General features: G+C 37.9%; 1 protein-coding gene across 2 annotated transcripts; it reads left to right on the top strand.

The window, feature by feature from the left end:
* Nucleotides 1-322: 322 nt before the first annotated feature.
* ccdc85a (coiled-coil domain containing 85A) lies at nt 323-22,981 on the top strand. 2 transcript variants are annotated; one of them, XR_006924157.1, is made up of 4 exons: nt 323-986; nt 2,110-3,534; nt 21,450-21,507; nt 21,660-22,981. XR_006924157.1 is itself a non-coding variant. In XM_046837582.1 (4 exons), the coding sequence occupies exons 1-4, from the start codon at nt 747-749 to the stop codon at nt 21,673-21,675; spliced, it is 1,293 nt and encodes a 430-aa protein (XP_046693538.1). In that variant the 5' UTR covers nt 323-746; the 3' UTR covers nt 21,676-22,981. The 2 variants fall into 2 exon arrangements, 1 of the variants encoding a protein (XP_046693538.1); XM_046837582.1 differs by having other exon boundaries at nt 2,110-3,088.
* Nucleotides 22,982-23,230: the final 249 nt, after the last annotated feature.

The raw sequence follows: 23,230 nt of genomic DNA, 5'->3' as shown, positions 1-23,230 counted from the left end.
TAAATGAAAAAGTCCAGGTTTTCCTATTACACTCTGATAAATGACAGAAACAGAAAACCTTAGGTGTGGGTGTGTGAGAGAGATAGAAGAAGGGCGAGGGGGAGAGAGGGAGGGATGGAAAGGTGGTACTCATTTTTTAAGGGGATTTCTACACAAGCTTTGTGTTTGCATGTAAATGTAAAAACTCAAAATGAAAACAGCAGGTGGAGCTCGACAATAAAAAGTGCTAGGCCATCCCTATTATGAGGAAGTGGGCGAGAGAGAGAGAGAGAGAGAGAGTGTGTGTGTGTGTGTGTGTGTGTGTGTGTGTGTGTGTGAGAGAAAGAGAGAGAGAGAGAGAGAGAGACTGGGCTGTGCACCGGTTTGCTGGCCTGCGCTACGGATGTGTGATGCTGTAGTGGTCAGTGTCGGTCCTCCATGGCGGGTTTTGCTCTCATACTGAGCACTGAAATGGAGACATGACGGGAGGAACAAGAGGTGAGGATCAAGATCTCTTGTTTAAATACGGGCTTTAGCCAGCCTGAGGAGGAGCAGAAGGAAGACAAGTTCTTCCCGGTACTCTCAGGTTGCAGCTGCAGGTTTATACGGACCGCATGCACCGCACTGGGAGTCTCACTATGAGAGTCTCCTGATTCGGATCCAAGCACATTTCCTGCAGAAGCGTCTGCGCTGGGCGTCTTGCGTCTTGTTTGCACAGTTCGGCGGCAGCGGGGCGCTTTCTGTGCGCCACTGAGTTGGTGAAGGTGATGGAGAAGCCGGCCCAAGCACAGCTGCAGTCAGGTGCAGCCAAGAGCGCGGAAAGCTGCACCGAGGATTTGTCCAAAGTCACGGACCAGGAGCTCCTGAAGTGGAGTAAAGATGAGCTGGTGCGGCGGCTGCGTAAAGCCGAGGCCGAGAAGATGAGCGCCATAGTGGAACACGGAAACCTGATCCGAGAGGTGAACCGCAGGCTCCAGCAGCACCTGAATGAGATCCGGGGACTGAAGGTAAAACGCTGCGACTGGTGGGGATACAGATTTAAGATTCACAATTCTACCGTTTCGCAAAGAAACCACGAATGATTTAAACTTGATATTAAAAAAACTTTCATATTTGCTGAAAAGCAGTGTGGGAATCGCATAGATGCAAAGAAGAACCCATTGTTAACGCCTACACTGTTCAAATGAACTATTACAATGCCTCATTAACACTGATACATTGAATTAACATGTATAGTATTAAATTGGTTATTTGTTCATTTATTCTTCCTTAGTTCAATGTTTCCTTAAATATGTTGGATAATATGCTATTCTCGTTCATTTTCTGTAAAGAAGTTTTCTGGACCAGGAAAAGATGCAGAGATGAGTCAATGCCTGGATCTCAGATTACTTAGCATTCCAGAGATGCTGGCCATAGATGTTTGAAAGGCAACTGCTCAGTGGTTACACCAGGGACCACAGGCGGTCTTGGATGTTGGCCTAACCTGGAGGTCAAATGTTCTTTCCCTGCCATTATATTATGGGGCAGTATATTTTAGAGCTGGTTTGTAGATGTTGCAGTATAGTGTCCCCACCCACCTCGAAAAAAATGCTACTGGAGAAAGAAAAAAAAAAAGCAAGGAGTGGAGAAATCATACAATTGGGGAGCAATATGAATGTATCAGTAACAGGGATTTTGGTATAAATTTTATTCAAAGTGACTTTGAAAGAATCTAAACATTTAAAAAAATCTATCAATGACCTATCAGAGGCTCTGAATTCTGCGTTTCAAATTCACCATGTTCTGGTCACAATCCTATCCTTAGTCTTTGAGTACCACTTGCACCATCCTATATTACTATTAGTATTAGTATTAGTATTAATGTTAATGTTCATTTTAAAGTCACTATCATTCATGCAGTTTTTGTACTAATTACAACATACTTATATTACTTTATGCTATTTTTCAGACATAAGACAAAAAGTCTGGAGCATAGCAGAATGTTAATTCCTCTGTTTCATATTCAGTGCATGCAGCACACCTCCTGTTTGTTGCAGTGTAGTTATGATGCTCACAATGGCTTTGGTATCACACAGGGATTGCCCTTTACTTTGTATATAAGATTATTATTTCTATTTTCTGTTTTTGCAGGAGGTAAATCAGAAACTCCAAGAGGATAACCAGGAGTTGCGTGACCTTTGCTGCTTTTTGGACGATGACCGGCAGAAGGGAAAAAAGGTGTCAAGGGAGTGGCAGCGCCTCGGCCGCTACAGTGCAGGCATTATGCGTAAGGAGGTGACCCTGTACCTGCAGAAGCTGAAGGAGCTTGAACAGAGGCAGGAGGAGGTGCTGAAAGAAAACCTGGAGCTGAGGGAGCTGTGTCTCATGCTGGATGAGGAAAAGGGCTCTGGAGGCACAGGAGGCTCACTGAGCACTGGAGGTCCAGCAGGCTGCAGGAACTCTATAGATAGCCAGAGCAGCCTATCACATGCCAGCGGGCCTGGGCCAGGACTGCTGAGGGACGTTGGGGATGGGAGTAGTACTTCAAGTGCAGGCAGCACCGACAGCCCTGATCATCTAACACACAAGCAGCAGCTGCTGGCTGGTCCAGCTGGAGGCAGTCTTGAGCATGTCCACAAGCCCCGGCTGTTGGAGGAGATGCCAGTTCCAGAGCAACTGAGCCGCAGAAGGAGCACAAGTCCAGAGTATGCTGCCCACACCTTTCCTCAAGTGTGCCGGCCTCGCTGTGGTTCTTTCTCTAGTCCTGACCATAAGGGCATGCGAGGTCTCAGCCCAGAAAAGCTAGGGAAGCGAGGCAATCCAGAGCAGTTTTCTAGGCACTTGCCAGTGTCTTCTCAGCCTCCTGGTAGCCCTGACCTCTTTCAGAAGCACAGGGCAAGCATTGGAAGTCTATGTGGCAGTCCAGAACCCAAACAGATACTATCAGGGACTCCTGAACATCTGCAGAAGGGTCGTTTGATTACAGGAAGCCCTGAGATGTTAAGGCACCAGTACAGTGGCAGTCCAGATCATGGCAAGTTTGGCAGCCCTGGGCGAGATGTGGCACAAAGGAGGTCAGCAGCAGAGGAGCTATCTCCACATCAAAGGAGCATCTACAGTGGTATGAATGGTGGGTCTGACTGGAGCCTGCTCTAGCAGCCACACATGGAGGCCCGTTTCAATATATTACATGGTCACCATGAAGGGAATCGGTTTCAAAATATAATGCCCTATAGCCAGGCGCTAAGTCAACTTATACATTATGCAATGGTGTGCATTTAGTTTTTGCATTTAGTTTTTGCTCACTCAGCTCAAATGGGGGCCTTGAAGAGGTAGAGCAGGGCTGGTAAAGGTCGGTGGTGTCCAGTCGTGGTTCTCAAAGGGCCATGATTTGAACAGGCTTTAGCTGCTACCTGTGCTATTATTTTTTGGAAGTCTTTTTATGCACTGGAGCTCAACAGAGGGAACTGTAAGCAATTGCACACCATAAAGTACAGAGGCACAACACAAACCTGAGGACAATACAACCCAGCAGGACCAGGAGTGGACACCACTGTTTTTGCCATATGTTTCCAGGTGAGTGGCGTGGCAAATTGAAGACTGTAGCTGAAACAGTGCTTCAACAGTTGCAGTAATGAGAAACAGGGTCATCTCTCCACTCTCTTTTCTTTTCTAGTATTGCTTTAGTTTCATTTAACACCACCCTCTTACAGGCATACCCCAAGAGACTCAAGCTCCCATTATGGGAATGTGTGTGGTTAATAATGAATATTTTCTAACTCAATGTAAGGCACACACATTTTACATAAATATTTTATATACAAGCTTTGCTGCACAAACTTATATCCAGTAATATGTGGATCCCAAAAAGAGATATACACAAAAGGTATAAAACACAACAAGGTCCACTCACTTTTACTAATCCTAAATAATATTATTGTAGCCAACTCTTGCTGCAGGCTATATTAGGGTGTTTAATGCTTTGTTTATCTGTGTTATCAGGCAAAAGCTGTTTGTTTAAAAAAAACTTGTAAATAGAGAACAAATGTTTCCTTGTATATTGTAGAAAAAACTCGATACCAGTGGAATGCAAAAAGTGCAATAAATCCTTTGAAACATAATCGGAACTTAGTAGTTCTACATGACTGAAATGTAATTCATACCACTTTAAATCGTATGCATGGTAATGTGACTATACATTGCTGACAAAATCCCATTAAGGTATAAAGCAGCTTCCTGTCTGGTGCCATTGAATGATCTAGAGCCATTGCCTTTATCTTGATTTGCCTTTGTCTCTTAGTAAATGTTATAATGAATGTGTTCAGAAAAAAAAAAGAAAAATCAGCTGCTTCTGTTGGTGTGTGGCAGGCATTCTCTCCAGCAGGAGGCTGCTAATGATTTTCTGAGCAGGGAAAGTGCTGAATTGTGGAGCTAGCCAAGACCATGGGACACTTCCTGAAGCAGTTCTGTTTACCTTACGTTGGATTTCAGAGACAAATAACAGCAGTTAATTAACACCTGACTGCATTTAACTGCAAGGCATTCACAGATGCTCTGCAGTGAAAGATATGTCCAATGTCTAATGTCTAATGAGAGGGTTTACACAAAGACAAAATTTGCTTTTGACTTTGTACAGTGAGATCCAATCATAAATGCTAGAAGGTGATATATTAAACATCTAAACAGAGATAGGAGCATGCTTGCAATATGTTGTAGACACTAGTAAGATTAACACTGTTTTAAAAAGCTTTCCTGCTCTAACTGAAAGTCAGGGATGAACTTGAAGAAAATGCCTGGATTGAGCATGTGCAGATGTGGCCTAACTTAGCCAAGAACTTTATATAAACCATGCGCTTTTATGTAAACTCATGTGTTGCTAGCAAAAATGGGGCCAAGGGAAAAATAACACTGTCTATGGTCACTAAGGTTACTAAGGATCAGTCATCCTGTTGTGAACCAAAGACAGAATATCTGATTTACCGAATGTAGTTGGATTTCCAATTTCCCTGTCTACACTACAGTGACGGTTTCAGGGCAAATTGAAGGAAAACGTTCACCTATGAAATGTACTTGTATTTGTGTTAGTTTCAAGTCTGTCTATTTTGGATTTTCATACTTCCTCTTCCAAATTCTAATAAATTTGCTGATCCTGTTAAGCTCTTCCCAGAAGACACTGAGTGAATTTCCTAGGTCCCAGACACCATCACCACCCAGTACTTTCTCACTTCTTAAATCTTAAGCTTTCTCAGAAGTGCATTTCGAAAATGCTCCCCAGTGAAGCCAGTCAGGTCACGCATAAACAGTTCCTGAGCTGGCTCTATCAGAGATAGCATAAGAATTTACAACAAATTTTCCATCTGTTTTTGGTCTAGTGGAATCTCAAACAAGAATGAGGAGAAAATTACTTTGTGTCCATGGCTAATCATGATGGATTATTAAAATAAAAGATTTTTTTTCCTGCTGTATTGAGCATGCAAGGTTATAAACTAGGCATTTGGTTTGTTCTATATTGTACAATTAGACAATATTAGTTTTATACAACGGTTCTATAAACAAGAAATTATTATGCAGTATTCATTTTGGACACCATATGACCAAATGTTCTGTTTAGTGTTGGAATTAGGCTGTGCTCACTTTATAGCCTTTAAGCTAGACTACTAGCTTGCTCACATTCATTTGTACATTCCTATTTAAGGTGCTTTCTGTAAACTGGCGTATCTTCAGCTGAAGCAATTATATTCCTCAAAAGTATTGTTTGTCATGTCTACTGATTATGTCACTAACATGTTTAGAACTAGGAAGTAGGACTGCATATTGTGAACACCTATATAGACACAATATAGGGAACAGTTAGTGGACACCTGACCAATACACATTACATCATACATCTTTATATATGTACTAGTTATCATTTATTTAGATTTTATTATGATCTCAGTTGTAGGCCTAACTATAGACAGAGTGCTGTTGCATCTTTGTGGGAATGTCAGGTGTAGTGTTATGGTTGCATTGAAATTTGTAGTTACATAATGAAATCTACACAACTGATATTGTTTTTTAGGTGATATTAAGTCGATTTTAGGTAAATATTATGTAATATTAAGTAAATATTAAGTGAATATTTAGGTGATATTAAGGTGATATTAAGTCGATTTTCTATTGAAAATGCGATTTAAAATCATGCTAAAGTACTTGGCTGTACATCATTCTGTTATCATTTCAGTTGCTAATCACTGTAACCTCTTAGTCAGTGTCAGTGCTAGGTCTGCCTAGATCATATCTTATTTCAATCTCCTTTACACTGTTCTCAGAGTTCCAGAGACTGAGCTGCATCTCTCGCTCACAGAGGACACTACTGTGACCTTGACCAAGCTCCAGCTAAATATAACTGTACAAACCAGAACTGGTTTCAAATGGGCATCTGTATGTGTTCCTTAGGGTCTTCTGACAAATCTGAAATTGTCTATGAATCAACAGTCCTGACAGTGCCTGGTGTAAATAATAAGTAATGGTGGAGATATGCAGCATTTGAATTGGCAATGTGACATGTAACAAACACTGTTTGCAGGTTGGGTCACTAGGAAATGTGAAGTAGGATTTGCTTCTTCTGCATGTTTGCTTTTAAGATTAACCCGAATTGATTTAAATGAATTGCTTGTATTTCTCATCACGTCATCCTGGTCTTGTTTGTCTGTCCCTTTAATTCATACCATCAAAACCATCCAAAGGAGGCCTTTCTGGTTTCATTTTATAGCAGTTATGGATTAGTGACCAGAAGTCTCTTGTGTTAACTCAATTGAGCAAGCTCTTAAAATCCAGACAATCCCTAACTGATCCTGAATGTATTATCATATTTCAATTTTAAGATCCTTTTGTTGATCATTTCATTAATTAAAAAATATTTACTGATGTCCATTGTTGCTTGCTTTCAGGTTTACAGCATGTACAGTTTGCTGGTGTACTACATAAAAAATATCTAAATGCAGTGTGGAGAATGAGCCTTAAAAAAGAAACTCATAAAGAATAGATGCATGCTTCAATGGTCATTGATTATTCATTAGCTCAGGAGTAAGCATTTGATTCAAAGCTTTACTTGCTTTATCGTAAGAAACAGTTAACTTGAATACTATGGGTTTAACACTAAAGTAAACACTATCATGTCTTTAAGATGCCTTGAGTCCCACCACCTTATTGTGTTACAAAATTGATTTGCAGAAATACTTTAATACTATATTGTAACATGCCTTACAATAGTTCTATGAAAATATTTCAAAAATAACCATTACCAGTGGCTCTGAACATATGCGAACTAACAACAAAATATGTAAATATAAAACAAGGGTCCTACTTGTAATAATTTATATACATATATAACAATTTGTTGCAAGTAGCAATTGTAATCCAGTTTCTTTTTGTGGCTTAATCTCAAAAACTATATTTGTAGGAATATACTGCACTATTTAGGCTTTGCAACATTGGAAGGTTTAAAAGATGTAATATACTTAATAGATTTAAACATTTCAAATATCATAAATACAAATACTAGTGTAGATTTAAAATATATATTAAAGCTAGGGCTGTCAATCGATTAAAATATTTAATCGCAATTTATCACATGATTGCCATGAGTTAACTCACAATTAACTTAATCGCACATTATTTATCTGTTCTAAATCTACCTTAAATGGATACTTTTCAAGTTTTCAATACTCTAAATAACATAGACAAATTTGGATGCTTTATGCAAATGTATTTTTATTATTAGTTAAACTAAAACTCAACATAGAGCATGAAAACAAATTATTCTTGTAAATGTTGTAAAGTAATTATGGTGTTTTATGATGTTGAACTTTTTAATTTTACCTCTTTATTTATTTATATTTATTAATAAAAAATGGTTGAACAGAAATGCGTTGCATTTAATAAAATGTCTGCCGTTAAAATGAGCTTGCGTTAATGCGTTATTAATGCATTAATTTTGACAGCCCTAATTAAAACATAATAAATATATACTAAAACAATTATTGCTTCCTTGTTATTTTCACTGCAAAGAGTAGGCTGAAATTATAGGCTAATTAATATTAATAATGCATTTAAATAATAAATCTTTTGAGAAATTTTTATGTAAATCGTATTTAACATACCCACAAGATGAATGTAGACCTGCAAGTTGTTTTACTATATTCAATATGTATCACTAAAATAAATGCTATTAATAATCATCATATTATAATGAAGTACAAATGTTGCACAATTAAATATATATAAATGCCAGGTGACATGACATCATTATAGATACTCCAATACCATATTGGAGTAGAAGGTCCTGTTTAGGTTGCTTTTTTGTAAGGTCATAAATTTAGATTTTGGAATAGTAAATATATTAGTAATACATATCAGGTTGTGCCAAAATAATATGAAATATTTATTAATATCTTATAAAATGTAATATGCTATGAATATGTAACACTAACAGCTTTTGTATATGTGTTATTGCTTAGTACAGGTTTCTTTGTTTTACTAATAACACAGCTAATATCCAGGAAATGACATAAAGTATATTTTTATATAATAACAAAAAGAATCCATCCTTCATTAAATCTTTTGCAGACATGACTTACATGCTATTAACACAGACCTCTTTATGTTTATGTATGTTAATATATGTCAGCTTTAAATGGGCAACTGTCTACTTTTGGTCTATTAAAATAATTCCCATTATCTGTTTTGACTACTGCTTATAGAATATATTTTTTCACTTTTTCTGGAACATCGTGAAACTGTGTTTTACATATAGCCAGAATCTCGCTATGCTATATCTATAGATGAATCACCTGCTGGGCTCATGGTCTCTAAAAGAGAGAGGAGTTGTTGGTCAAATCATTACCCAGAACCCCAGAGTACCTACTGTGTGTGGGCGTGAATTGTGATCGGTCAGTGTAGGAATGGCGCCAGAAAGACAGCTGCTGAGCTCGTACTTAACCTTTTTTTTATATCCTCTTACACTGTAGGCTACATTTAATCATATACCACATAGCGTACTAGTACAAACATTTTTCATGTGGCTAAATCTTTTTTTTTTTTTTTTTAATGCATGTTCTTTAATTTGTACCTGTAAATACTTTATATATAGTGTTCTACATAAACAGTCATTATAAATAACCTTAGGTAATACACATGGCAGGTTATGGGGTAGTTTACATTTTACCTGTGTGTGGGAGAAGCTACCGCATCCATATGAAAGAAATGGCCAGTCATCCAGCATATTCAGCTATTTTACTGCAGCGAAAACTTCACCCACTGCAAATCACTAGCAATGAGGCACCTCAGACTTTGCCCTCACTCACCTCAGAAAACCAGCAAGACAGAAGCTGGAAAGTCAAGTAATTGCTGAAGCTGAATGTAAAAGTACATGCATGGTTGAACAGATTAAATGAGCAAAGCAGTGTGTGCAAAGAAAGTCATCATGTCTGACAGGATATCAAGAACATGGGAATCATCCAGTGCAAGTCTGGAGTAATGCAGTCTCTATGGGAGACATACATTAGGAATGCTGTATATTGACACTTAGCCATGTCCTTGTCAATTTGAAGCAGTTATATGTATGCTGGCCACAGGAATGTTTTCTGCTGAGTCATGGGCAACCATATGAATTACTATACTATATGTATGCAATTGAAGCTGTACCTACTGGCATTCTGTTACCTGTCTTAAAGGGCCATTTTCTTTAATTTCTTCTTGCGATATTATCTGTTCGGTGGGATTGCGATCATAAACCTTTGACTGTGATTGTGTTATTAAAGGTGTACCTCTGTGTGTATGTGTGTGTGTGTGTGTGTGTGTGTGTGTGTGATATAGTATGTGTGGCATAACTGTAATGCCTAATGATAGACTGTATGGCCAAATGCTTTTAGACACTTGACCAAATTCCCTCTGATTTTGTCCCCCTTTGCTGTTATAATAAACTCCACTTTTCTGGGAGGGTGTTCTACTAGATTTTGGAGCATAGCTGTGGGGATTTGTGCAAGCATTAGTGAGGTCAGACAAGAAGGTCTTAGGATAGAGCTCAGTGCAGGCCAATCAGGTTTTTTCACTCCAGTGTTGGCAAACCATTTCTTTATGTTCCCCAGTTTATGCACCAGGACATCATCATGCTATAATAGGTTTGGCCTTCTTGGGTTCAGTAAACGGGAATAGCAGTGCTACAGCATACAAAATAATCTACCCAATTGTTTCCAACTTTATGGCAACAGTATGGGAAAAAAACACATATGTGTGTAATGGTTAGGTATCTGTTTAGACATATAGTCTCTAGAATCTTGTCTGAACATAATAATACAGTAATGTGTTAATAATAAGATATTAATTTACATGTCCTATAGCTAACTTGTTTGTGAATTTGCATGACCAAGTACAGACAATTTCCTGATTATCTTTTTTTGAAAATGCAATAAACCTGGACAGGCAATCAGAGTTCATCCTTCTGAACATTTTGATGCTTGTTGTCAGAAAAGTGTGAAACGTCAGCTGTTAAGAATAACATGAGAGCTGGCATAACTTAGCTGGAACCAGTAATGCAGTGAGTTTAGGCATGCCCCTTTTTTGTGCCATTGCAGATTTTTGTGTTGAAGTGAATATATTGTAATAGTGACATGCAGGAAAGGACAGAGTCATACAGGAAAGAACAGAGATGCTATTTTTTACAATAAAAATGTGCTGTCTATTTGTTCATGATAAGATTTAAAATAAGCAAAATGATGGACCTGTTTTAGACTAATGTTAATGAAAGAAAGCATATGTGGAAAGACTTATTTGCAACAGCATATTTTATTTATTATCATTTCAATAAGCATTTTGATGATGTCTTAAAAACATAAAACATGTTGCACTGTATATCGCCAATATATATGCATGCTAAAAGTTTTTAAATTGCTTCAGCTCAAACTCAGCCACACAACTCTCTACAAAACTGCAGTTTGTGACTCACATTTGTGTGTGTGCGATTGTTAGTGTACTGCATGTATATGTAAGCCAGGATTTTTCTTTTTCTAAATCTAAATCTTTTAACGTTATCCAATATCAACTTTCATGTACACGGATGTAAAACATGCAAAAACTATTCTTATGAAATTTAGGTGTGGTGTACAGAAACCATTGCAAAATCTGCCCAGAGGCCCAGAGGTCCTGAGGCACAGTGCATAGCTCAGCTGGATGGACGAGTCAGCACCACCATCTACCACAGTCTCTGCTGAGGAGTGAGAAGTGAGGCATTTTGGCTGAAGGAAATTGAGGAGCGAGCTAGGTTATTGCCAAGGCAATTAAAATAAATGAAATTTTTTATGCAGATGAGAGCTGCTCTGGACAGAGGGAACAAGCATAAGACAGAGCAGTTGTCACAGTGGCAGGAGCCTGCTGGCATTACTTTGTGAATTCCCATCAACATAAACAGTTTATCCTATATTATCATCTGTGCACATGACTTTGACCTCATATGCAGACTGAATTTCAAATGCAGCCTTCTCGCCCAAATGATCCTCTTTCATTTTACGTTCATAAATGATTCAAAGCATCAGAAGTCTGCAGCAATTACAGTGTTGTTAAGGTGGTTATAGGAACACAAACGTCTCTCCAAAAAGCAATGAGATCGACTGAGTATGAAAGACAATATTATATCCTTCACTGTCCCAGTGCTTGGAATTTCTTCTCTGTTCTGTGCAGCTGCATCTGCAATGCGTCGTCTTTTCTTATAGGCTTGTTAAAGCTGTGTGTACATAGTAAAGGTAGGAAAAGATTAATAAGTTTTAAGTAGTGGTGCCAACATTTAACACAAAAATCCTAGTAAGCAAATGGAACAGGTCCATCCTATCAGCATTACAGATAGCACATGTATTGGTTAATCTAAAGATTTATTGCATTCTGTAGAAATGTTTAAATATCAAGCAAACAGCTTAGTGTTCCATATAATTCTTGTACAATTAGCAAAGTACATATCTGCTCTGTAGTCTAGCCCATGTCCATGCTATGAAGAAGTAAAAAAAAAAAAGCTGTCTAGAACTGTACGAAAAGAGATGTAACTTTTTTATAAAAGTTATCTTTAGCCAAATATTAAGCTCAAGTGACCAAAACTGTATTCACAATAAAGTGGAAAAAGTGGATCATTTTAAATATGCTAGAGTATTAAACAGATATTAGAGTATTACAACTATCTATTAAACCTATTAGATTATTAAAACTGCCTAAAAACATAATTTAAGCTCTGTAGGTAAATAAATAGTTTAATTATAAAATAGGATTGCACAAAACCTACTGGGTTTTCTCTAAAGGGTTGTAATTAATGAACATTGGAGACACACTTGAATGTCATTTTTCAAAGCTGAAGCTGGTGCTGAAGTAAATAAAAGCTTTCTATCCCAGTCAGGGTAAAGCACATATTCCATTTATTTTTTGTTTTACATTTAATGGCTAATAGGATTTTGCAAATATAGTGGTAGTGTTGGTTTTGCCCAGATATACAGTGGGGACCAGCAGTCTGGGAGCACTAATAAAAATGCTTTTCTTTTGCATTTGTCTTGAATTTAATAACTAGAATCATTACACAGTATATTATTCAAACAAATTGAAAGAAAAGTAAAATTATTTCTTTTCTTTAAGTTTTTGGTACGTTCTCTTTGTTGGTGTAATGAGAGCATGCAATCGAGCTAGCATGGACTTTATATGGGCTAGCATATATAACTTTATAATGAATTTTTCCTAAGAATTGGATTTCAAGATAAAATATTTGTTTTAAATATATAACAATTCTAAAATGTTGTTTATTCTACAATTTAAATTGCCACTACCTAAAAATAGCAGCTCTATTGCTTTAAATGACAACAAAGAGACAACAGTCTTGCGTTTTTTTTTTTTTTTGGCTTACAAGACCATGGTTTTTGGAACTCTCCTACGTAGATAGATAGGTAGATAGATACAACTTTATTGTCATTGCATAGTACAGGTACACAGCAACGAAATGCAGTTTGGCATCTACCAGAAGTGCAAAATGTAGCAATCGTGCAAATAGTGCAGATAAATATGTAGCATATTTACAGCATGTGATATATATGTAAGCATATGTACAGTGAATAAAAAAAGGCTATAGCAGTGCAGAGATGTGTGGACATCATTAAGAAGTACAGACAATTGGTTCTAAGGCTATGGCATTGAAGAGGAATGTGCAGAAGTGAAAGGTTATAAGATATATAGTACAGAGGTTATATACAGTGTTTTGTTTTGTGTTTGTTTTGTAGTGATCTAGTGGTGTAGTGTAGAGCTCAGTAGTGTGATGGTGGATGGAAAAAAGCTGTCCCTGAATCTGCTGGTTCTGGTGTGTAAGTTTCTGTATCTCCTTCTTGATGAAAGGAGGTTAAACAGTTTATGACTGGGATGTGAAGAGTCCTTGATAATGTTGTGAGCTCTGAGCAGAAATCTGCTGTGGTGAAGGTGTTCAATGGCAGGTAGTTGGGTGCCAGTGATCCGTTGGGCGGTTTTGACCACCCTTTGCATGGCTTTAGATACATATAGTCAGCAAGGAGGGAAAGTTACCGCTACTAGAAACTACTGCTACTGGATCTATCATATTAGTTGTGGGAAAAGAGTAGCTTAATTATTATAATGTTTGCCTTCTGATCAGAAGGTTGTGATTTCACATCGCAGCACCACCAATATGCCACTGCTGCAAGCCCTTAATCTTTAACTGCTAAGTTGTATTAATGAGGTAATTGTAAGTCACTCTGAATAATGGCATCTGCAAAATAACATAAATGTTGAAAATGTCTGTTCACCTTTCAGTAAATTGACTTTTCTGCAGGGTGAATTTTATATTGGATTGGTCTGAGGGCTGCTTTAGCTGAAAAAACAAATGCATGGTATTTGTCCCTTGAAAGCAAACTGGACCTTGCTGTGTAACATGAGCTTATACAGTATGTCTTACATTTTTTTAAATGTAATCTTTCTCTGTAACTTATATGTGTACCATTTGCCCAACACCACATCACAAAGGACACACACACAAGGCACACACACACACACACACACACACACACACACACACACACACACACACACTTCACAGTTTACACTTCACAATATTCTGCAGAGTGTAGTACCATTCCATATTGATGAACACGTTTGCAACACAGCTTTTCTTAGCAGTTTAGATCAGCGTCCACAAGAGTCAATTCACCCTGTACAAAAAGCCCTCAGCATCTGTTGTAAAGTGGCATCCACTTCAGTTTGACTAGCAGTGTCATTCGAGCAGTAACAGCAAATTACTTTTATTGTAAATCACATTGCTTATGTGCTTCAGGGCTGCTCATGAGTTTGCTGAAGGAATGTACGCTTTGCACTAAGTGAGCAAAGAATTCTTATCTAATACTTTCTTAATGACCTTGTTGTTATGAAATCCCATGTTTAAATTGTGGTCAACTATTTCAGAAAAAGAATCAGATCAGATGATTGCTGTAATGGAGTAGAGAAGGATGGCAGTGGCTGGTTCTGGAAGCTGGGTTCAGTCAGACCTCAGTCCTTTCTCTAACGATGTATGGGTGCTTTTCTTGACCAGTTTTTAAGACTAACTAAGAGTAATACCACTTCCTCTACAGCAAAGCATTTCCCATTCCTCTCTGTGATTAGTAATACTGCCCAATTTCAGGTGAAAATATTTCACCAAAATACTCAGTTTTGGCTGTTTATGAGATAATTTAATTTCCTGAGAGGAGACTCAACCATAAGCTACAAGCCATTAGATTTTTTAGAAAATACTCTTTTAGTCATTTTTTATTTTAATTTTATTTGGCATTTTAAACTTATTTGTGCACCGAGTTCCACTAAAGTATCACAAACAGGGAAAAACTCCAATATGAAATAGCAATATTAAAAAGAAATACTCTCCCACTTTTATTGCTTGGAAAAACAGTGTCTATATTTTTGTGGAGAGAATCTCATTAAGTGAGGCATCATGGGATAGCCAGAAGAACCAAGGAGGATGGCAGTAGAGAGAGGAGGGCTTAAGGTTTTCAGTTTACTTCTCCACAGGCAGGGTGCTAAGTACTCTACAGAGAACGGTCAGGCATTTCTTTAAATGTTGGCTTGTAAAGTAGGCCAACAGCTGCTTCTCTCCATTAGCATTTTTACTTTGAAGCCAAATACACCCGTTTATTTTATTTTATTTTATTATTTTATTTTTTGCTAAAGATATTTAATACATTAATATGCATGCACACATTTTAACCTGTTGTTGCATGCTTGCCTGTTGTCACTGGAGTGTTTTTTGCAAGAAAAATGTAAAAGTCATGTTTAGAGTTTTACCATAGGAAGGTTTTATGTAATTATATCCTATTAAAGTTTTCAGTGTCAGCGGAAGGTGTACAGAAGCAAGTCTGGGATAACAGATGTTTCCATCCTTTGTTCTTTGCAGCAAAAAAACGACCTGTGATCCTTTCTGAGCAGACCTTTCACTTATATAATGATGTGTCTGATATGCCTCTGATTATGTGTTTGTATGTGTGTTTGCTCTTTGATGTACTAGATATATTGTATTGTCATTAGCAGAGGAGCGCCTTTTTTTTTTTTACTGCTTTTTTTTAAGTTACATCGATTCATTTAAAAGCAACAAGCTATAAAATTACACCAAAAATCTGGCCTTAGAATTAAGTTGAACAGACTTTACATGCATGCATTTCTCACATTTTCCCTTTTCTCATCTTGCTTCTTTGTCTGTTCAGAAAATGTGTTCATATAATGTTTGTTAGGAGAAAGATAATCACTTTTCTGCCTGGAAAGCCTGTATGTATTGCCTATTCAGTCACTAAATATAAATTGCATTGTTGTATTTATCTAACATTAGTTAGCATTAGCATATAATTAGCACAATATTTGCTTAGTTTTACCAAAACTGATGCCAGTGGGCCTAACTCATCAGTTCCCAATTCAGATGTTTACTCAGCCTTCTAAATAACATTTGCTGAAATAATAGGAGTGCTAGCTGAGTGCTAGCCTGGTTTGCTTGAAGGAAGAATAATCTGACCCACAGGAATCAGTGGGAATAAGTAACAATGTTGTGTGTTTCTGCTTGGTTACTTGCCCTCCCACAAGAATATTCATGCTTTTTCATTCACCTGGCCCTGTGGGAAGGCCCAAGATAGAGTTCAGCACAGCTAGAAGAGCTTATGTGTTTGTTTATTGAGTGACCCAGTGGATGCCCTTGTGAAGGTCAACAGGAAGCCTTCTACTGTCTCTGATGAGAACAGGAGGAGTCTGGAGCACCTGGAGAGAACAGGATAGATTATAGTAGCAGAGACAGTGGATGAAAAAAATGAGTCTTCTCATTATAGTGATTGTCGAAAACAAGGAGGAATGCAAAAAAAAGGGTAAGATTCGGAGTCTTACTCTGCAAAAACACACACACACACACACACACACACACACACACACACACACACACACAAAGTTGATTAAAAACTACTAGTGTGTATTTTCCATCTGGCAAAACAGCCCTGTTCTATCTCAGTCATACATGCTAATGAATAATACATTGCTATATGGCTCAAAATCTGACAGAACATGCTGCTACATATGTCAGTACCCTGGTGTGCATGTGGGTGGGTGTGAAGTATTCTGAGAAACTTCAGAATAAGTTCAGAATAAGGCACACTCAATGTGAGATCAGGGGTGTTTCATTAGAGCTAACAACACATGTAGCACATACTGTAGGAAAGCCAGAGACTAAATACCATCATTTATCTCCACATGCTGAACTCTGTTTCTTTACCATATATATATATATATATATATATATATATATATATATATATATATACACCATATCATAAAGAGTGATGTCCTTAGATGAGATGATCTATATTTTTGACAAAATGATTGTATGATTACATTCTTTAAACTGAACCTTAATCTGCTTCTGATTATATGAGAATGTGGAGTATCACAGAAGAAGAAAACCTCTAATAGAATAAAATAATATCACTAGCACACTAACTTTTGTGGCAGACCTAATTCAAATAGAGGAAGAGGCTTTAAAACAAATTTTGAGCAAAATCACAAACCATTGCAATGTCATTAGTCAGAGTAGTAAAATTACAGTTTAGCCAACAGACAATCCAAAAGTGTAATTAATTAAACAAGCAAATGGTTTGACACAGACAAAATTATCAGTATGATTTGCCACAATGTTTGGCAAGAATAAATGGGTGAGTTTGGGTCACAGTAAGTACACAGAATATGTTTTACAATTTAGATTGTCTAAAGAAACTACCATTAGATTTGATGAGCTAGTCATCTAGTTTTCAATTCACAGGTGTGCCTTGTCCAGAGTTAAATTTGTGATTTTTTTTTGCTTTTTTTAAATAGACATCAGTGTAGACTATATGTTATGTTGCGCAGAGGAAAGGGTAAGTACAGAGTCAATAGCTAGTTTAGTGCTACTCCAACTATGGTACAAATCCATTATGGCAAGAAACACTCAGTTAAATACAGAGAAAAGACAGTCTATCATCACTTTAAGAAATAAAGCTCCATCTGAAAAATCTGAATAACTTAAATGTATCCCTAAGAACAGTCTTTGAAACTATCAAATGCTATGCTGAAACAAGCTCTCATCAGGACCATCGAAGGAAAGGAAGACCAAGAGCTACCTCTGCTGCAGAGGATACGTTTATTAGAATTTCCAGCCTCAGGAACCGCTGATTTACATAAATGCTTCTCGGATATATATTTCAATATTCACTGTTCAGAGGAGACTGTGTGAGTCTGGCCTTCATGGTGGAACTGTGGAAAAGAAAACATAACTTTGGTAGAAAAGCAAGTCAAAGAATCTTGCTTGGGCCATGTCTTTTCTGCTTGTTAGAAGAGACTCTCTCTGTTAGACTTACATAGGGGTTGTGGGTGCTTTGCTAGTGACACTGTTGGTGATTTAGTCAAAATTGAGGGTAAAGTTAACCAGCATGGCTACAACAGCATTTTGCTGTGGCATGCCATCCCATCTAGTTTGCAATTAGTTTGTTTTCTTACAGGACAAGGTGAGAAGGTGTGTCCAAACTGGTAGGCTTAGAGAGAGAGATACTAAATTTACCATTCTCATTTTAGCTTATATTATTTTTAATATTCTCTGCTGCATAGAATTAGTGTTACAATTCATAGCAGAATGCTTGCATTACCTTTATGAAATACTATGATATTGTAAAAAATAAACTCATTAGAAGAGTGTTTTTCTAATTTTAAACCATATCATAATTAATGTTTATGCAATTAGGAAATGTTATTTGCATTTCCAGGCAAGTCAAGATTACCAATTGCTTAACGAGTTGTTTTGCTACATAACTGTAATCTGCTTTGTGTGTTGAATATACCTCTTCAAAACAGATTGACAGAACATGATGCAATATTTAAATTATTTATATATAGCACAGGATTGTAAGTTATGTAAGATCTAAACAGTGCAAACCATATAACTATAAAAACCAGACTAGCATAAGCATGGGATTTTTAAAACTCATTGTTAATTGTTTGTGCCTTTAAACCATGTATTTTTCAGGGGCAAGTCAGTGCAGTATTGTTTTTGCATGTACAATTACAAATTACAGAACATATTACAGTCCGGGGACTGCACATTTTAAAGATGTCCCTGGTCCTGCCCTAATTTCTGAATGAATTAATAACACTTAGTTGATGAGCTGAATTTGGTGGCATAAGAGTTAGGAAACCTTAAAGCTATATGGCAGTGAAACTTCAGGACATCCTGCTATATAAGCCTTAATAAAGACAGATACTGCACATATTGTCTCCCAGCTTGGTTTTACATCAGACACAGACACAGTGAAAGGACCAGCGGGAATATAAAAAGCCATTTCCACCATAGCTCTGTGGACTCACAAAGAAAATGTATGACTGCGCAAAGAAAAAAGTTGTTTTAGCCAAACGCTTTGCCATTCGTATCACTACTAAACGCTGTACTCAATTTAAAACAAAAAACTCAAGTAATTTCAATTGGTCTGGATGAGGAAGAGAACTGTGACAATGCTGACAGTGTCAGATATGTGGGTGGTTTGGCCCACTGTAGCTTTAAAACTGAGGGGGGTTAAAGTGGGTATGGTAGAGAAAGTACTCAGACAGGTTGTGAACGAGCTTAATTAGAGTCATACATGCTGTCTTGTTTGGCAATATTCCACTGCATGCATCCAGGGTTAAAAATTGCAGCGCACAGTCCTCAACTGCCAAGTAAACAGCAAATGCAAGTGTAGGAGTAATAGCTGGTCACTGGATTTAAACTTAAAAATGTACATTACCTTTCAGTAACTGAAATTACTATTATGAGGCATTAAAGACTAAGGCTTGCAGCATATACACAAAAACACTGTCTGAAAGACAAGCAAAGCCATTACTGATTGTTTCTTGAGTGCATCAGGTATGAAAAAATGCTGTCTTGTTGAGACTCTGCATTTATGTGTGTAGAATTACTGTGGAGTTCCCTTTCAGACACTCGAGCTGCGTCGAAAATGCTTTGGGAACGCCTTGCGTTGTTCACGCTCTGAATCACATGTTAAATCTGGCCAATAGGCAGTCTTGATGCATGTGTGTCCCCCCCATTTTATTACGGACACACACACACACACACACACATGAGCTTTGTGTTGTTTGCTTGTAAGTGGAGCATGCTTAATCGGCTATCCTCACTCTTCAGAGATCACTCTCACCGAGGGGAAGTGGTGCTGGAGGTCATGGGGCTCCCAGGCCGACCTAGCAGAAGGCATGAATGACGGATAAGTCCTCTCCAGCCTCTCCTGCTGGGCACTTGTTTTGGCGGTCCTTTCTTCCGGTGCGTGTGATGTGAAGCTCCGGATCTCTTCCTCCTCCGAATAGAAGTTTCGGGTGCTAGCGAGCCCATGGACTTCTCACAGCCTGTGCTGTTCGAGAGCTCCTGGAGTTAGTGATGTGGGCCGTCACTAAGCTATAGATAGCTTGGCCTGACGAGTAGCGGAAGCAACGCGTTCCCAGCAAGCTGGATGAGCGTTTCCTGTGTCCTGCGGCACAGCCTCTGCTCCGGGGCCTACTACACACCGAGGTGTCTAGGTTCTGGAAGACCCCATATGTGGCCAGTACCTTTTTCCCACATTTGCTATATGTGAATATAGTAGGGTTCTATGGGGAGATGCTTTAAACATTGGGGCTGGACGCCATGGTGCAGACATGGCCGGGGCTATTGTGCTGCTCCTGGGAGTTCTGGAGAGAATCCACCAGAAAGGAGCTTGTCTCCACCTCGTTGGCAGACCGTGGTGTACAGACCTGCTGTCCCTCCTCTAAGGCTGGTCCACCCCGCTGACCTTTGTCTGGTTCCATGACCTCAACATCAGAGCCACTCCCAGCTCCTCTGTCCTGCATGCAGGTTGTGCTCAGACACACTAGGCAGGGACTGGTCAGTGTGGCATGATTGGACACTAGTTCCCAAAGCGTTTTCGGCGCAGCTCGAGTTTCTAAAAGGGAACGTCACTAGGTTACGTATGTAACCCTCGTTCCCTGAGAGAACGAGAGCTGTATCAACGGGCCATACTCCCTGCATCCCTGCAGCGCTTACCATTTTCCTTTTTCAGAAGGTGATGCCGCTCCCATCGCGCTCCCATTTTGTAGCTACCTGGTTTGCACGACGTCGCCTAAAAATGACATCACGACATACACATGATTCAAAGCATGAACAACGTAAGCCGTTCCCAAAGCGTTTTCGACGCAGCGTCTCGTTCCCTCGGGGAACTAGGGTTACGGTCATAACCTAGAGACGTTACATATGTAGCCTAGTGACGTTATCATTGTAATAAAGATTAACTGATTAGATTTTGAAATTAAGTCAAAGAGTGTCAAAGCAATGTCAAATATATAATATACCATGAATTCAATAGCCTTGCCCCTTTTGAAAATATATGTTACAGAAATTTTTGTCATACATCTAGCAACAGGAAGGACTAGATGGTGGTGAAGGCATCCCTGTCAGAGTATACTTGTTTGCATTGTTCTGGAATCTACAAAAATAGATAATAGTCCACATTAAAGATTTTGTTAAAAGACAATAAAATGAAATAGATGAAAAAAAATATTATTCTTTTCTTCTTCTTTCAATTATTATACATTTGTTTTAATTATTATTATTGTTACTTTATTGATTTATTGAATAAATGATCTATTTTAAACAGGGGATGGTCTTATCCTTAAAAGCCTATTTTTGCCAGCTGGTCCTGAGTTTAGGTCACTACATACATAGACTTAATCATTGCCTACTTAGTGAATATAACATGTACATCCCTCATATACTAATTTTACATTACTAAAGAATGCTAATTCTGTGCAATTTCCACGATTCATGGCTGATTGATTACTGCCACTGATACTACTGCTACAGTGTACTCTTGCTTTGTCAGTATTGTACTGTTGACTTATTTTTTCACACACAGCTCTGCTCTCTGCTGGCTGCTGCACCACCTCCTGTAGAAGTGTCAAGCTTTGGGACAGGTAAGACTCTGTCAGAAACTGTCATAAATCTGATAAATGATATCCCTGTTCATGCACACACACACACACACACACACACACACACACACACACACACACACACACACACAGAAGAACTCTATGCTAAACAGTGCACTGTTTTCCCTCTGCAGCTTTGATGCCTCCTGACCGTTGCCTTGACTGGATCTGATGCTGAGTTCCTGGCTTTGTAGGAGCCCAGATCTCTGCTGTCTTTTGCACTGGAAAAGAGAGTGCACAATATTGTGCAGCAGCCAGTGTCTTGTATCTTTTCCACCTCATGCTGGTTTCAGGTGTCCTGTTTCCCCTGTTAGAGCTTTGCACAACAACACCAACAACAACAACTAAAGAAAAAAATATGGGAATGGGGTTTCATTAGGAGAGGGAATGCTAGAACCCCTAAACAAGAATTCTGTCATGGGAGATGAAAGATGCTCTCTATGTTGCCAACAATAAAGACCTACCTCCTTGTAATGAAAGCAGTTGAAAATGAGAATAATCGTGTAAAATGGGATTCAGAGGCTAACACTTTTCCTGTTTACAGATACCATATACAATGTCATATGAACAGTATAGAAGTATTTCTAATTGGATCCATTGGTAGATAAAATTGGATTTCTTATGTAACAGAAAATGTATACGAAAAAAGAAAAGAAAAGTGTTATCATAGCAATCACTGCCTTGCTTCTGTTAAGAGCTTTGTGGCAACCATAAGTTCATTATTACAACAATGTAAGTCACATTATTGAGAGTGGAGATGGAAGAAACAAAGCATTGCTCTTATCTGTCATCAACCAGTGACTGCTGATGAACTATGTGGTAGATGTAGTGGGGAATAAAATACAATGCTTTATTGAAAGCACACAAACGACCTTAAAATGCTCCCTCCCTCCTCAGTCAATATAAATGGATCATTCCAAAGTGGCAAATATGTCAGACATAGCAAACATTCTCAAATTAAAACAAAAAACAAACAAATAAACAAAAAACAACAAAAAAAGTACCATCTAAGTAACTAAGTACCATCATGCCTTGCTTCTGCCCAGGTGTTTCTGTGAACTTATGCTCTGATAGACAATAGAACAATTACACACACATAAACACACATATGAACACCCACAAATCATATGCACATTATATTTTATATTTGAATAATGCTTCAGTGTGGGAGAACTGGACAGCACACAGTTGTATACTTGCGTAAGTGATTTTTGGTAGCCCTTTATTTATTAGGCCTAGATCACAAGTCCTGTGTGCCAACCGTTGATCCTTCAGTATAAATCAGTATTACATACCATACAAGCTACTTTGTAACCTCTTTGACCTGTGATCTTTTTTATTTTTGTTGACAAATTATATGAAACAGAACCAATATTAATATATAAAAACTTTTATGTTTTTAAAAAAGTAAAGAGTAGTTTATCTGCTTAGTTTTTTAAATATGATGATTATTATTTTTGACGTACCTGGTATTATATATATATATATATATATATATATATATATATATATATATATATATATATATATATTATGAGAGATCTGTATGTATAAAATAAAAATGTCTTCTTTATGTAAACCACTTTTACTTGGATTACTTTTATTTATTATGTAATATCTTACTGTTACTGGAGTTTCAGGGTCGCTGGTTTCCTCCAACCGTTGAAAAACATACCAGTAGGTGGACTAGTGCTGCTAAATTGTC

This window comes from Silurus meridionalis, chromosome 2, assembly GCF_014805685.1.
Source record: "Silurus meridionalis isolate SWU-2019-XX chromosome 2, ASM1480568v1, whole genome shotgun sequence".
Lineage (NCBI taxonomy): Eukaryota > Metazoa > Chordata > Actinopteri > Siluriformes > Siluridae > Silurus > Silurus meridionalis.
Note: the sequence above shows the minus strand (reverse complement) of the source record. Positions and strands in the feature narration are given on the sequence as shown.